At 34.8% G+C, this 15,237-nt stretch overlaps 1 protein-coding gene across 2 annotated transcripts in view; it reads left to right on the top strand.

The window, feature by feature from the left end:
* SNX13 (sorting nexin 13) overlaps positions 1–14,606 on the top strand; it is a 67,046-nt gene extending 52,440 nt beyond the window's left edge. For both annotated transcript variants that reach the window (XM_027684649.1, XM_027684648.1), the window contains exons 19-26: positions 2,073–2,180; positions 2,891–3,001; positions 4,285–4,446; positions 5,640–5,711; positions 7,502–7,647; positions 9,394–9,462; positions 10,436–10,548; positions 11,045–14,606. In XM_027684649.1, the coding sequence (XP_027540450.1) occupies positions 2,073–2,180; positions 2,891–3,001; positions 4,285–4,446; positions 5,640–5,711; positions 7,502–7,647; positions 9,394–9,462; positions 10,436–10,548; positions 11,045–11,292 (1,029 nt within the window). In that variant the 3' untranslated portion in view covers positions 11,293–14,606. The remainder of the gene's footprint in view (positions 1–2,072; positions 2,181–2,890; positions 3,002–4,284; positions 4,447–5,639; positions 5,712–7,501; positions 7,648–9,393; positions 9,463–10,435; positions 10,549–11,044) is intronic.
* The last annotated feature ends 631 nt before the right edge of the window (positions 14,607–15,237 follow it).

Raw genomic sequence — 15,237 nt, 5'->3', positions numbered from 1 at the left:
CTGGTAGCACTTCACTATACTGCTAGACAATCTGCCTTTTACTGCTGTACTTGTATTCTCAGCCTCTTAACCCTCCTAAAATGAAAAAAGGAAGAAATAGAGAGTTGTAATTTACCAGCTGGTACAAAGTAGAACCTACTGATATGAAAAAAATGATGAAAATATGGTGCTTTAAAAGGAGGCTGAAGTACTTTTAAACCAAGCCTTTGGAGAAGTCATATTTGACTGCATAACCTTTGAACTAGTCAGAAGTGTCAGTTTATATCCCTTTACTCTGTTATTAATAAAGAGGCATAGAGAACAAATTCTGTGCAGGTAGGTTTAGCATTTAAAAGTCACAGCAGTAATAAAAATGGAAAAGGCTTTATTGAAAAAGCGAACACGCTGAATATTTGGATTAATTATAAACGAAATCTGACTTTCCTTTGAATTTGTGATGATCTTAGAGTGCTGTCAATAAATTTGAAATACCAACTTTTGCACTCCTTCAAATTGATTCTTTTTTTTAAATGAATTCACTGTTTTGAAGAATTCTGGGTCTTATAGTGAGTTAATGTTCTGCTGATATGGGGCAGTCATTTAAAACTAACCTAACTGCAAATGACTAGAAAGAAATGGCAAAAGCGAAAATGTTCAAAATATGAAGACTCAATGTTTGTTTTTGCTAAATCTGATTTCATTGAATTTCCAGAGAATAGAAACATTATCCTAGAACACTAAGATTGCAAAAAGTAGGCAAATTCTTGTGATTCTCTGTAGCAAAACTTCCAACAGTTTTGCTTTATCTTGACAATAAAATAGACATCCTTACTGTCTTATGTGCTTGTCTGAGACATTTTTATTGACATGTTAAGGGTAAGGGTTAGAATATTGATTTAATAGGAAGGGCAGGGATTGTTTAGGTTCTTCAGAGAAAACAGATAGTTGATCCAAAATGGAACTGGAGTTAGCTGTGTATAGAATCCATATGAGTTTTTTTCCTTGAAGTACTGAATAGATTCACACCAGTGATTTTAGTCAGTCATTTGGAGTAGATACCTGTATTTAAAATAGAGACTGTTAATTGCTTACCTTGCTTCTGCTTAGATATAAGTCTCCAATTAAAAACTAGACCATCTTCTGTTCAGTTATTTTCCCACATGACCTACTTGCAAGGGAATGGGATTTGTGAAGTTGGAAGGAGTTATTTTTTGGTGCTTCCTGCAGACCATAAATTTTATATGAGCTTTGTAACCTTACAAAGTTTAATGATGCAGGAAGATATCTTGCAGGAACTGAATGGAATCCATCTTATTAAAACTGTAATTTTGTGGTCTTTTCTGGAGAGAAAAGGATGCAATCTGTTTCAGGTTGTTTCTTAAAGCCTAGACACCCTGTGTTTCTCTCTTTACCACCTTAAGAATAATATTTATTAATTACAGGAAGTCTGGATGTGGATACTCCTGATTCTTCAATCTTTGTTCTTATCACTTTTTTATTTTTGTGCATTGTGCCAATTATATTCAGCCTTCTAAAGTATTAGGGCCTCTTCTTTCCCTGCTGCTTCCCCAGAACTGCCATTCTTTCTGCAAAACTGGAATATGTCAAACCAGTGCCAATCACTGTCATTACCTGGAGATAAGCTATGTGTAAGCTGGGTGCTGGCATGTCTCCAAGGTTGAAATCTTAATAATTCTTTGTAGGCTTGATCAGGATAGGAAAGGGAAGAGATTTTAGAAAGATTTACAAGTTCCCTTGGTGTAATCTCGTAGCTCTAGTAACTTCAGCCCAAATAATAATGATAAATCTTAAACCTAAGCCTTTTGCACACTGTATGAGTCTGTATGTCAAAAGTGAATATCACATGTGAGTTCAGAAATTAAATTTTGCCCTTGATAATCTCCTGGGAGTTTTCATACATTTGTTGACAGTGTACCTTTCATTTTGGCTTCTCCGAGGCTTCTGGGTGCCAGGCATGATGCAGAAATGTTTTTTTCAGATGCTTTATGGTTGAATAGATGAATGTAATGACCTTATATGGAGATTTGAAACTCTTGAAAACGGAACAAAAAAAATCTTCTCTTTTTTTCTAGTTTGAAAACCTTGCAAATATACTGAAACTTCCTGGCAAAAAAACATTTAACAATATGGACAGAGAATTTTTGGAAAAGAGGAAAAAAGATTTAAATGCTTATTTGCAGGTAAGCTGTTACTTTTTTTGGCTCTGTGCTTGGTTGGAATTATTAAAAAAAAAAAAAAGTGTGTTGTAGGTGGTATACAGTCCTTAATAAATATATCATAAGAACTTGATATTGTCTAATAGGTTTGCCTTTTCTTTGCTGTTTTGGTTTATTCTCAGCCAGTTCTGTCGCAACTTTTCTGATCTGGTGAGGTTCCAGCTGTGTTGATTTTGAGCTTTACACCACCGACTTTCTTCATTAACACATGTCTCTGTGGTCACTTTCTCTTGTGCTGTTGCATATGGATTTCTGTGGCACCCACTTTGGTGGTGTAGGAAACCACGCAGCTCCTTCTTTCACATAAGGCCTGTGTCAGCCCAAGTAAAGGAATTCAGTTGTCTTACTTCATAGGGACTTCCTGGTCATTTTGCATTAAAGTCTGTTGACCAACTCAATGGACACATTAACAGTAAATAATGAAGATGAGTAAAATATTGTTAAATGACAGTTTGAGTGTTCATAAAGGTGTGTATTTTTCTGTGAGATGCCATAATGAACATAGGGGTTAAAATTATGGGAATTACCAAGAAGCCCATTGCTTCAGTCTTGAGAATGTAATGTTGGAATAAAATTGAGGAATGAATGAAAAAAATACATTGCAAGATGCAGTGTCTTTGATTGTGTCTTGTTCATTATTTATTAAAATAACTTTTAAAACTTATTTTACTCAGCTCTTGTTAAATCCTGAAATGATGAAAGCTTCTCCAGCCTTAGCCCATTATGTGTATGACTTCCTGGAGAATAAAGCCTACAGCAAAGGGAAGGGGGATTTTGCGCGGAAGGTAAGAATGTTTTGCACTGTCAACAGAGCATTTGTTTGTGCAATGATTGCATTAAACAAACAAGTTGAATTGATATATATAGCACTTCGAAAGCAGCTTGCAAGTGAGTTGCTTTAATACTTTTGAGTGGCAAGGTATCGAAGGACCTGTGGAACCAAAAATTAACATTTTTATAATAAGTAAATTCTTTTGGTCTGATAAGGAAATAAAATTTTCATATTGGACTGAACACCAAGATGACAAGTGTGTTTGTTGCAAGTTGCTTTCTGTCAGACATCTGTGATTTATTTTTTTTGTAGTCTCATTCCTTCTGGTTTCTTTTTTCAGCTCTTTACTCTGTATTTGCTGCTGTTACCATGCTTTTCACTCTTCAGCCCAAAAGATTTGTGCTTCCCTTCAAAAGCACCTGTTATGTACTTAGGTGTTGTAACCATCCAGAGTCATTGGTCAAATTCAGAGCTCTGGGCTGTGCATCCTCTTTGTTAAGCCACCAGAACTCTCTTTAGACAAGTGATTCTCTGTGCAATTGACCAGTTTGTGTGGGCATCTGCTTTGCAAATGCAGTAATTTCTAAACTTTTAGTGATTTTGGTATAAAAAGCATCTGTGACACTGTTGTCACTTCAAGTTGTTGTTCTACCTGTATTGCTTAAATATTTAACAGTGAGACTGTTAAATATTTATCAAGGTTTATGTAATGGCTGAGTAAGATGTGATTTCCAGCTTATGAGACTCCTTATAGCTTAACTTTTTTTAAGGGCATCACACTAATATTTGTGTCTTTTTTGGACTGAATTTAGAGTATATACTGAAAGAAAAATTGTAACAGTTTCTATGGAACTACTTTATGTTTTTAATTATAATTGCTGTGATACTGAAACGTATTACTCCAGTGCTGTTTAAAAGAGGCATGTTTCAAAGATGAAGAGTTGAAAGCAGAAGTGAAACATCTGGAAGTAGAAAGCTTGGAAGGGAGAAATGGTATTGAATGGAGAAGAAAAGGAAAATAAATTCAAGCTAAGAAAAACCAAGGGATGGGAAGTGGAAATGACTCAGGAAAACATCTGTTGAAAGATGTAGATAGCTACAGTAGGGCTGTAAGGAATGAGAAATACAGATGGAAGTGAAGCTAAAACTTTATTCTGCATTCTGTAATGAAGTTAAATAATTTGAGTTTTCTTTTATATTATTGTTCTCTGGAACGGTGTGATACTTCTCATAGTGTTTTAATATACTGGTGCCCTCGTAGATTATGCAATTCTGGTTAAACATCTTCCCCTTCAGATGGACACATTTGTAAACCCACTGCGTAACTCTATGAGAAACGTATCAAACGCAGTCAAGTCTATCCCTGACAGCCTGGCAGAGGGAATGACTAAAATGTCAGACAACATGGGTAAAATGTCAGAGAGATTGGGACAAGACATAAAGCAATCATTTTTCAAGGTAAGAAAATACTGGTACTTAATACATACAAGTAAATTAATAGAAGATTCACTATTGACTCACTTAAGCCAATGTTATATACTGTAGAGTCAAGTCATTAAACAGAAAACCAATCTGTTTTTTACCTGCACCTTTTTAATAAGGTTCAGCAGTCATTATGCTACAGATATGGAGTTCTCTTTGTTATTAAGTAAATTCTTTTAAGATGACATCTACACACTGTTACAGTGATCTTCACTTGATTCAATGCAGCCAGTTGAGAAGGACATGAGATTCACTTATTTTCATATTTTTTTAATGAACCATTCTCATAAAGCTAATTTCCTGCATCTGCTGCATTCATGGAATTCACCATATATTTTGAAACTTAGAATAGGGAGATAGCCTCTTTTCTGCTTACTCCTTGCTGAATTCTGATTTAAATTAAATTTTCTTTCTGTTTTTCCAGCCATCTTTCCTCATCTCTTGCATTTCTAAAATATAATAGCTTAGAGGTGGGGAATGGTAGCATGGCATGCCGTCTAGAAGTAATCTTCATAACATGTTCATCTTCCCTTTGTTTCTATTGTCTTCCTCTTTCTGTGTGTAGCTTTGAGGTCTGGTCAGGGATTGTCCCATTTTGTGTTACCAAAGCAGTTAGATGTGGCAGATGTAAAACAGCAGCTGAGATGAGTGAGTTAACCCTTAAACCATGAAAGGGAATAATAAATCAGTAGCTGGGGGCGGTTGGTGGGCTTTTTTTGTTTTGTTTTTGGTTTTTTAAATTCTCGTGGGATAAAATGACTGTCTCTGGACTTTCTCATTGCTGGTAACTTCCCTGGTGTGTGACCAACAGTATATCTGCAGTTATACTCACGGGGAAGTCTGTGACTAGGCAGGACTTAAGATCAATAGGAAATACCAGAAGCAGTATCAGCCTCATATGAGTTTTTAGGTGGGTTTCAGTTGAAGCACTGGACACTTGAGAAATTATGTGGATTGTCTCAAAGATGTTGATAACTTTAATAGCTATAGGAGAATATCTACAGGTTTAATTTTTGGTTTTGGAAGTGAAAGGACTGCTGTATATTTATCTTTTGGACTTTTGACCAAAATGTTTTATTTTCATAACCAAATTGCTTATGAAAATTTATCTGATTTATTCATACTCCAAAGTATTTTTTCCTTCATAAACATAATCTTTTTTATTATAGGTGCCACCTCTGATCCAGAAAACCTATTCAGATCCTGACCACTGCCGTGTTGCAGCGCCAATTGATGACAACGTGAGTCTGACATTTGTCCTTTCAAAGTTGACTCCTCTGAAACCAAAGGAATGAGTTACTAATTCTATATTAAACTATACTTTTTATTGTTTTCTGACATTACTATTACAAAGAGTTCTTAAATTTATAAAAGGAAACTTACATACTTGTAAAATTAACATCTTTTTTAGTACTGAAATGGTTTGCACAACGTGGAAGAACTGTGAGAGTGTACATACGACTGCTTCTGTGTTTTTTTCACTCCTTCCTCCAATTTCTTTCTGTTAAAGATAGTCTGTTACCAGACTTAGCATAATTTCAGCTGACATTTTGTGGATCCAATTTGTGATGGGACCTTTTAAAGAGCATTTGTTTAGTGGATCAAAAGAAGTGTTTGCTATGTTATTGTGAAGCAACCTTCAGAATGTGTTTCTGAATAATAAACTTTTAGTGTAAAGTAGTAATACTAGCAACTTGAAAATGAAGTTTAAGCTCCTGGTGTTATCATAAGCTATGGTATTTTGTTATTGTTTTGATTGAAACATTGATCATATATGTGCAAACAGTTGGGAAAAAACCTTTTATCTCTAAGTAGGACAGAAAAGCCATAAGATTACCAGTGATTGTATGCAATTTGCTATGGTCGTAAATCTGCACCTGCTCTACCCTTCATGTTTTGAGTTCTTTGGTCACATCCAACATTTCAGTTTGTGTTCCTGTACATAACTGCTGTGAAGGCTTGGTAGATGTATTTTTCCTCAGCTAACATAGCCTTGAGTTCTTCTGGATTTTCTTTTTCCGCATTATTTTTCACTAAATAAGACTATCCCCAAGTTTGTCATTACAGTTGGAATTAAACATCTTTGATACTCCTGGAACTTTTGTTTTGCACAGGCAAAACAAAATAATATAATTGAAGTATATGAGCAGCTTCTCTATAGGTATTTCATTGATCTTCTGATTAGAAGCTACAGTTCTTGATAGTTTCTAAGTTAACATATCAAATGTTACTTAAAGGCAGATTTCAGATATTTTAAAACCTTTCAACTCTCAACTTCTCTTCTAAGATGCGTTACTCACAACTTCCAGTCACTACGTTAGACAAAAATATGGCAATTGGAATGGAATTTTACATTCAGAAGCAGTACTGTAAAAGTGAGCTATGGATCTGTACAATCTCCAGCTAGGTTATGAACCCACTGTCTGTGTTCCAGGTGTATCTAAAGATGTACTTGTGTGGTCCACCAAAATAATAATACTAATGTGTTTTTTGTAAGCTAATCTGTGTAACGTCATCTATTAAATAATAAAATTACGATCCTTTTCTTAATCTCCAAGCATCAAACCACTTGATAGCTATGCAGGTTAGAACAATACCTAAAAAAAAGGCACTTCATTGCAATAAAATGTCATTGTTTTTAGCATCCATAAGAAAATGATGCTACAGAAAAAAAAAGCTCTTTCCAGAGTTTTCATGTTCAGCTCTTTCCAGAGTTGAAAGCATGGCAACCAAAGGAAGAGGTTAGGAACCAGCTCTCTCTCTAGGACATGTATTAATTTTACTCAACTTTTTTGATAACTGTTGACTTTTGAAATAACTATTTCTTCTTATTATAAAAATTCAGTGTATATGAGTTTATCTTTGGTTTTCAATCTTCCTTTGCTATTAATGGTGTTACAGATGATTTAGGGAACATTTCAGATTGTTGTGCTTATACTGAGGCATTTGACCTGTTAAATAGCTACTAAAACTGTAGCTTTCTTGAACTGAAATAAAAGTTTACAGATTTTTTTTTTTTCTTGGTGGTCAGGTGGATGACAATATTCCACTGAGAGTAATGCTCCTTCTTATGGATGAAGTCTTTGATTTAAAGGAAAGAAATCAGTGGTTAAGAAGAAATATAAAAAATCTGCTTCAGCAACTTATTAGAGCAACATATGGTGACACAATTAATAGGTACTGCTTTTTCTTATATTGAATAGTTGTGTGAGTGAAACTATGTAGTCTGTGTCTATAAATCCTTCTTGGTATCACTAAATTATTGTGGTTTAAATCTACATGTATTCCCCTTTGAAGAGGATCAATAAACCAAGTACAAATGTGGTGCAAAATGGAGATAAACACAAAACATCGCTAAAAGACAAATTCTAGTAGCTCTTATATGCTGGAGAACTTACAAAAGAGCTTTCACGTACCAACAAGAATTCAAATTTCTGCGAACATCACTTAATACTTTTTGCCTTGTGTTTTACACTACACTTTTTGTTAAAAATATTATTTATTACTTTTGGCACTGTTTCTGCTTACATCTCTTTCATGCTACAAATGATACACTGGCACTATCAAATTATGTGAACTATACTGAGTTGCTGTGTTAAGTTTCTGCTCTCACACTTTAAAAGATGCAAGGGGGCAAGGAAAAGACTGTTATGGGGTCTGTTCTGCCCCCTCCGTTTGCTCTGTAATTCACGTGTACCCTCATTCATGCAAATGTAAAGTCAGTTAATAATGCTAAATAAGTAATGTTTCTTGCCTTCAGCTTAGAGGTACGCAGTTTCCAGGATTGCCCTTTTAATAATTTGTTTCTGAAATATAAAAAAAATATAGAACAAAAAAAATTCTAGGTGCAGATTTAGGACTGCATTGTCGCTTTGGATTTAGTGCCACAAATCAAAAACTTAATTTCTAGCAGGTGAGAAGTAGTTTCCTATTACTTTTTTTCATGATATTCCTAGCTGTATCATTACTTTTTACCCTTCACAAGTATATTTGTGACATTTTCATCATCACTGTTAAACGTATGGACTTGTGGTACCAGTAGGGATGTAACCATGTAATAAAATGGCACTTGGTCTTTCTCAAATAATGCCTCTTGGCCAGGTGACAACTACCTTGAAACCTGTGCTTCCAAGAAAATGCTGCCCTGTTGAATGACTCTGAATACTTTTTACTGTTTCCAGATTGTAGAATAAGTAGCAGAGTTTGTGCACAGCATGCTGCTTCCTTATTGGAGAGATGGCTGCAGTACTGTTTTGCTTCTGCATTTGGAGTCATTCTAGATACTCATGGCTTCATCTGCTTCAGCAGTCATACCTAGTACTGGCAAGTTCTTGGGATTTAATGGCATTCTGCAGCAAAATTGTGGTTTTTTATTTCTTAGAAAACTAAAATTGTGGTTAGGGAAACAGTCCCAGGATTATGGTGATATATCATTTCTGTAAGCATCCTAGAGTTGGATATAGAACTGTGTGTATGTGCTGATGAAGGAAGGTCTGATGAATGATCAGTCTGTATCTCCTATTAAGGGCTATGAGGTAGCTGCATACATAAGTATGATATTTTGAGGTTCTGAATAGGTCCTTTGCTTCCAGAAGCTGAACTTTGAGTGCTCCATGAAGAGGAGTGCTCTACGAGCAAACCAGTTATCTAATGCTGATGGGAGATGCAACATCATTTTTTCCAGCCAGCTTCATCATCATACACTTACTGAAAAAGGAAAAAGCTTCACCTTTAGGGAGTGATCAGTCAGCTTAGATTTTATTTTGAGAATCACTGTTTGCCTTGCCTATCATAGAACCTAGTTATGAAATTTGAGAAAGTTGACATTTTAGTTTGTCTGTCCTAGAGTGCTCTTCAAAGTGCTTCATTTATATGTTCTCTGTTCTAAAAATTAAATGAGGGTCTTTGTTGCTTTGATTTTAGAAAAATAGTTGATCATGTTGATTGGATGACGTCTCCTGAGCAAGTAGCAGATGCAGTGAAACGCTTCAGGTATGTCTTTTATCATAGATGTTAAATGTGAAGTACTTGCCAATTGATGTCTAATATCTGTGTATCCTTCCTATTCTTCTTACATGAGGAAATTATTATCACTCCAAAGAAGACCAATTGGATCATACAAATCACACACTGCTTTTTACCTGTGTTAAGTGAGAGAAAGTAATTGTCACATGAAGAAGAGTTTTTTTGAGTTTTCTCCTCTACCTTAAAAACTTGTTAACCAGTCTAGAAGAGTTAGAATATGGGTATACTTAGGAATTTCATCATTCATCCCTACTGGATATAGTCTCTTGTTTGGATTGATGAAGGCATGTACATGCCTTGCTTTTAAAGGCAAAGAATTAGTACTAAAAGAGCCCTAGTTCTAAGATAATACATTTCACATTGAGTAGGTACAACAGAACTGAAGTTTGAATTTGAAAGTATCAAAGGCTCTGTCTTTCAATTTCCTAGAAGTCTTAATGACCTCTACATTGTTGTTGAGAAAGAGTTACCCACCATTTTTTTTCCCTATAGTTTGCTGGTTTGTTTTTTTTTTGTTGGGGTGAAAGTCATAAAGTAGGGTGGTGTATTCACCAAAGGGTCATACTTTATGAGTATTCTGATATTCTTTAATTAAACCAAGTAAGAAAGTACACTTTTTATTCAGTGTAGTGCTTAGGTCTATTTTATGTAAGAATTATATGGTATTTGAATGGTTTTGGTGTGTAATATTTTATTACAATTTTATGTCATCGGATTACAAAAAAGTATATGGTTTACTAATAGGTTGAGTGTGTTGTACTACTTGCTTTTGATTTCTTCTTCGCCTTTTCTTTTTCCTCTTCTAATATGTGAAGTGTATGTTAGGTTGTGTGCAAATTACTTTCTTGTATTTATTTTATGAGGTTCCTTTGAGGGATTTGAAAGAGCCTTTCACTTGATAAAATGTTAATGTATTTTGACAGATTTGCTTTTGTTACAGAGATGCTTTTTGGCCCAACGGCATTTTAGCAGAGACTGTTCCACGAAGGGACAAAGCTATTAGAATGAGAACAAGAGTGGCAGGGAAGACCAAATTACTGGAAGTAATGCCAGGTGAGTGATTCTGGGATTGAAGCCTAATAATCCTCACTATATGTTGTTACTGAAATTAATGTCAATATTCTTCTTGATTGTTTCAAGTATCGAAAAGAAATACTGAACATATGAACTGTATTTAAATCAAAAGATTTCTGATTATTAAAGCATTGGACATTTTCACATATACTGTGAATTTGCAACTGTAATTCTCTTAGACCCAACCCAGTATTTAGCTCCACTAGAGGATTTAAGTTTAGTGTGTGAAATATATTCCAATACAGTATAATTTCTTGTAAACTAACATGGTTTTCATGTATATAGGGTAAAAATGAAATAATTTTCAGAAATCCTTTCTGCTGTAAGACAACTTTTAGTTTAATCACACTGTGTATAATAAAAGCACTGTGATTTCAAATTTCAGGCTACATAGTTTGAAAGACTTAACATTCAGTTAAAGTTTGTTAATATGTAGAATTTGGTTTAAACTTCTGGCTAACTACTATTTTTGTAGATGAACTGAAGCACATCATAGGCGCTGAGACTACGCGGAAAGGCATTCTTCGGGTCTTTGAAATGTTCCAGCATAGTCAACTGAATAAGAGAATGGTGTACGTGTTTCTGGAGAGATTCCTAGAAACCTTATTTCCACAAAATAAATTCCCTGAGCTCTTCAACAAACTGCATTCACGGTCAAAGCAGATGCAGAGATATAAGCAGAGACTACACTCTACTCAAGCGCCTTCTTTACAGAAAAGGTGACACTTCAAACCTATTAAGCTGGTGTATGTTTGTCCAGGACTAATTACTTGGGCATATTCTCTGGGGCTTCAAACTCACATGCTGTCATTTCTGCACCAGTCTTCTAGTGTCACATATTAGATTATTAATGCATCTGTAAGACCTGTGGATCTTCTCATCTTCACTTGTAATTCAACCACTACCAGAAAGGTTTGTGTGTCTTAAATGATTTGGTGCGTCTTCATGCAACATTGAGAAGAAAACTGGCCCAATATACAAGAATGCTGATCCCTTCCGTTCCTGAGTCGATGTTTTGCCAGCAGTGAAAAGTGCCAGACTGTTCAAGTAAAGCACAACTATGGTGATACAATTAAAGAAAAGGGTGTTTTGGCACTGGGAGATAGTGCAATGTGTGAGAGTCAGGTGGAATTGTTCTACATGAAGACTGTTGAGGCTCTGTAGGGCTATTTTAACATTCCTGTAAAGGCTGAGCTAACAGGAAAAGCAGTCTCTGGAATAGTAGGTTCATAGGAGAAGGGAGAAATAGCTATAGCCCCATCATAGAAGTACATTTATTAAAGGAAGGTTGAGGTAATTGGCTTTTATGCCACATTTATGTCACCTTTCATGTTTCAAAAATTAAACTAACATTATATCTAATGGGGGTTTTAGTAAAGGCAGAGGTGCAGTAGAAACAAACCCTTTATTCTGAGTATTCTGTAGCTTTAAGGGCCATATGCTGCTCTTACAGCACCTGGCATACATTTTGCATGTAACTTCAGTGGAGAAGGAGCATCATATTTATGTTCAATTGGTCTATATGAACATATGTCAAGTTGATAGTTGTAGAAGGAAGGGGGTATATGTTTCAAAGAGGATGGATGTTGTGTTAGAAGCTGAGGAAATTGCACTAAGACACAGTTTACACACAACTCCCCATTAAAATCTGGAACACTTTTGGGATGTAAAAGACTATGTCCTACTTAATTGGAAGATTCCTTGCCTTTTAGTGTGTAAGCCTCATATGGAAAAATGTTAGAATTAGTTGGTTCCTCACAGGTTAAAGATTTCATTTGTCATATGCAAACACTTGGAAATTTCTGAACGCATATCAGTGTATATATGAAAATAAAAAGGAGATAAAACTACAATATTTTTTTAAATAATTTTTTTATTTTTTGCATAGTGTAAAATTTTAATACAAATTTGACATCAAGGCCCCACATCCATCTGTTTAGTTTCAGTGAAGAAGTTCTGTCCAATTAAAAATACAGTAATAACAAATGTTGTTTGGCCACAGCATATCTCAGTTTGTGTTTTCTTTTTCATAGTCCCCAGCTGTTTGACCATCACTATCTTGAGTGAACAGAAAGTAATCTTATAGAGTCCCTTTTTTTCCTGAATGCTAAACACAGGGTAAGATACAGCTATGGACCAAGGATCCCAAGGATCCTTGTAGTAATTTGTGTCTTAATGGGAACAAATGGTCCTTTTATGTGAGAGAGGAACATAGACCTTTTATGAAAGCATTCTAAGAGAAGATAGAAGGCTCTCAAAGGACCTAGTTAAATTGACTGAAGCCTCTATATAGATCATTTTTTCTCATGGACTCTATTAATGAAATGTAGCCTTTTATCATACTACTTAATGATGATCATATTGTACTGTTAACATTCTCATACAGTATGCATGGGCTCAAGTGCACTTGTTTTTTTCTTTATTGCAGAACTAAATGCTGTAAATTAAATCCCTTTCTTTTGTAATCCTTAGGAAGACAACTTCGTAAATATGTAAGAACCCCTCTCCCTTCCTCTCTGCAGATTCTGTAAAAGTGTGATGGTTAAATGCTTTTGAATTTAACAAAATCCTTGAGTTCTGTGTGAAGTAAACAACATAGCCAGCTCCTATTGTTTACATGCCTATACCTTCCTCTAATGTCAGGGTGCTCAAGCATAACTGATATCTGACTGATGACAGATTGTTCAGCAGTTGTTCTTGGTGATAAAGTAAATATCTCATTAATCCTACCAAATCTAATTTATGTCTTTTAAGTCACCGATTTGTTATTCAGTATGAAAGTGGGAAGTTCAAATACTGTTTTGTCAAATCTGTGGAACCTTTTATCTACCTATAGGTACCATGAAAAATTTCAAGAGGATAGTGATAATATACAAATTTGGGATTTTTTTTTTTTTTAAATTTTCTGGTACATTTCTGTGCAAAAGTAAAATAATATCTCTAGGAATGTGAACTGAATATAAGACAACGTGCTTTTTATTTGTTTTACCTAATGAATTTATTACATACATATACCTATACACACATTTATATACGCATGTGTGCATATGTATATATGTATTGAAGTTTAGTCTTCTGTATTTAATTACGGAATATTTCTAATTCAGTGGTGCCTGTTGGCTGGCAAGAACCATCAGAAATGAATTCTTTCTGTTAAATTGAGTTTGTATGTATCTTCATTTAAATGGTTTTCCTGTCGATGATTTAAAATACCTACCCTGTCAACCCGTGCAGCCTATTATCCTAGAAAGTTTCCAAAACTGAATGTTAATATACAGCACCTAAGTGTCTGGATGTATCTCCTGGCCTTTGGGTGCTGTGACTGGCCGCTGAAAATTGTGCCATTGTCAACAAATGCACTTGTTTTTTAGCCTTAATTATTTTTAAGAGAAAATGAGCAATTTTTCATTTGGTTCATCCTCAAGCTTGTGCTGCTGGTGTTTGCTAGAACTAAACAGTAAATTTTAAGTTCTACCAGAATGTGTACCAAAATAAAACTATATAAATTCCACAATCTAAATTTTAATTTTGTGCAATATTTTCATTTAATGGATGTGTATTTGAATAGCTGTAAAATAAATGAATTTTTAATGTTCTGAAGTCTAGGTTAAACATGTCTTCTCAGCTGAACAATTTTTGCATTCTGTTGTTGCGTTAGTTTATTTAAGGACTTGTTTTAAAAGTCTTATTTGTTACTCTTTTGTTAATTCCTTTGTTCTCAATGATCTTTGCTCACCTGAGCGAAGCTCATATATTACAAAGGAAGAATCTGAAGAACACATCTCATAAATAGAACTGTTATAAATTACTTGTGCATATCATTGTACAGTGTGTCAGCTGTGTGCCTAATTGTTCTATTGATGCTTTTCCCCTCCCTTCCCCTTCCTCTCGTTTCTGTAACAAAGAATGAACATGAAACAGGCTGCCATGGTCACTTCTACTGAATGGCAGAGGACTCTGAATTTTTTTTTGGAGTTTGCATTTATGTTCTGTCCAATAGAAAGCTAAAAAATTACACTAATAAAGTATTAACAGGATTGTTATGAGTCTTTGTTTATTTTTAAAATAACTTTCTCACTAGCAAGTCTGGAGAAGAATCACTGAAGATAAAAATACTGCTATTTAAATAAAGCAATGATTCCTTGATTTATTTTTTTTAATGTTTTTTAAACTGGTTTTGCTTTTAACAAATTAATCTCTACGTTCATTTTTGACCAGAGTTTGCAAAGAGTCCTGTATTTTAAAAGGACTTACACAGAAACAGTGGGATTGTGTGATGTATGGGGTTTTTTTACTCTTTCTTTTTTCCCCCCAGGTTTATTTTTGCAGCAGCTGGATGTACCATGGGATCACAATTGTTACCCTTGATATATTTATTCCAGCTGTTTCACATTCATCAAAAAGATGTCCTGAGCTACAGAGATGTTAGTTCTTTGACCCTTGAGTGAAGTGCTTACCACTCTCTCTAGCTTTCACGCTCTTGCTACAGGATATAGACACATCTCAGGAATTTCACTAGTAGATTACAAATTCTTATTAGTCGAAGCTGTTATCCTAGGGTGATTTCATGGCAAAAAATATACTCCATAGATAGCTTATTTTTAGAAAAGTCTTAAAAATATCTGCCATTTGCTAACTTAGGTTTATATTTGTCTGTGGCTTCTTTAA

The sequence above is a fragment of the Neopelma chrysocephalum genome, unplaced genomic scaffold, assembly GCF_003984885.1.
Source record: "Neopelma chrysocephalum unplaced genomic scaffold, ASM398488v2 Primary Assembly neopelma1_67, whole genome shotgun sequence".
In the NCBI taxonomy this organism is placed as follows: domain Eukaryota; kingdom Metazoa; phylum Chordata; class Aves; order Passeriformes; family Pipridae; genus Neopelma; species Neopelma chrysocephalum.
This window is presented reverse-complemented; position numbering and strand designations above follow the sequence as displayed.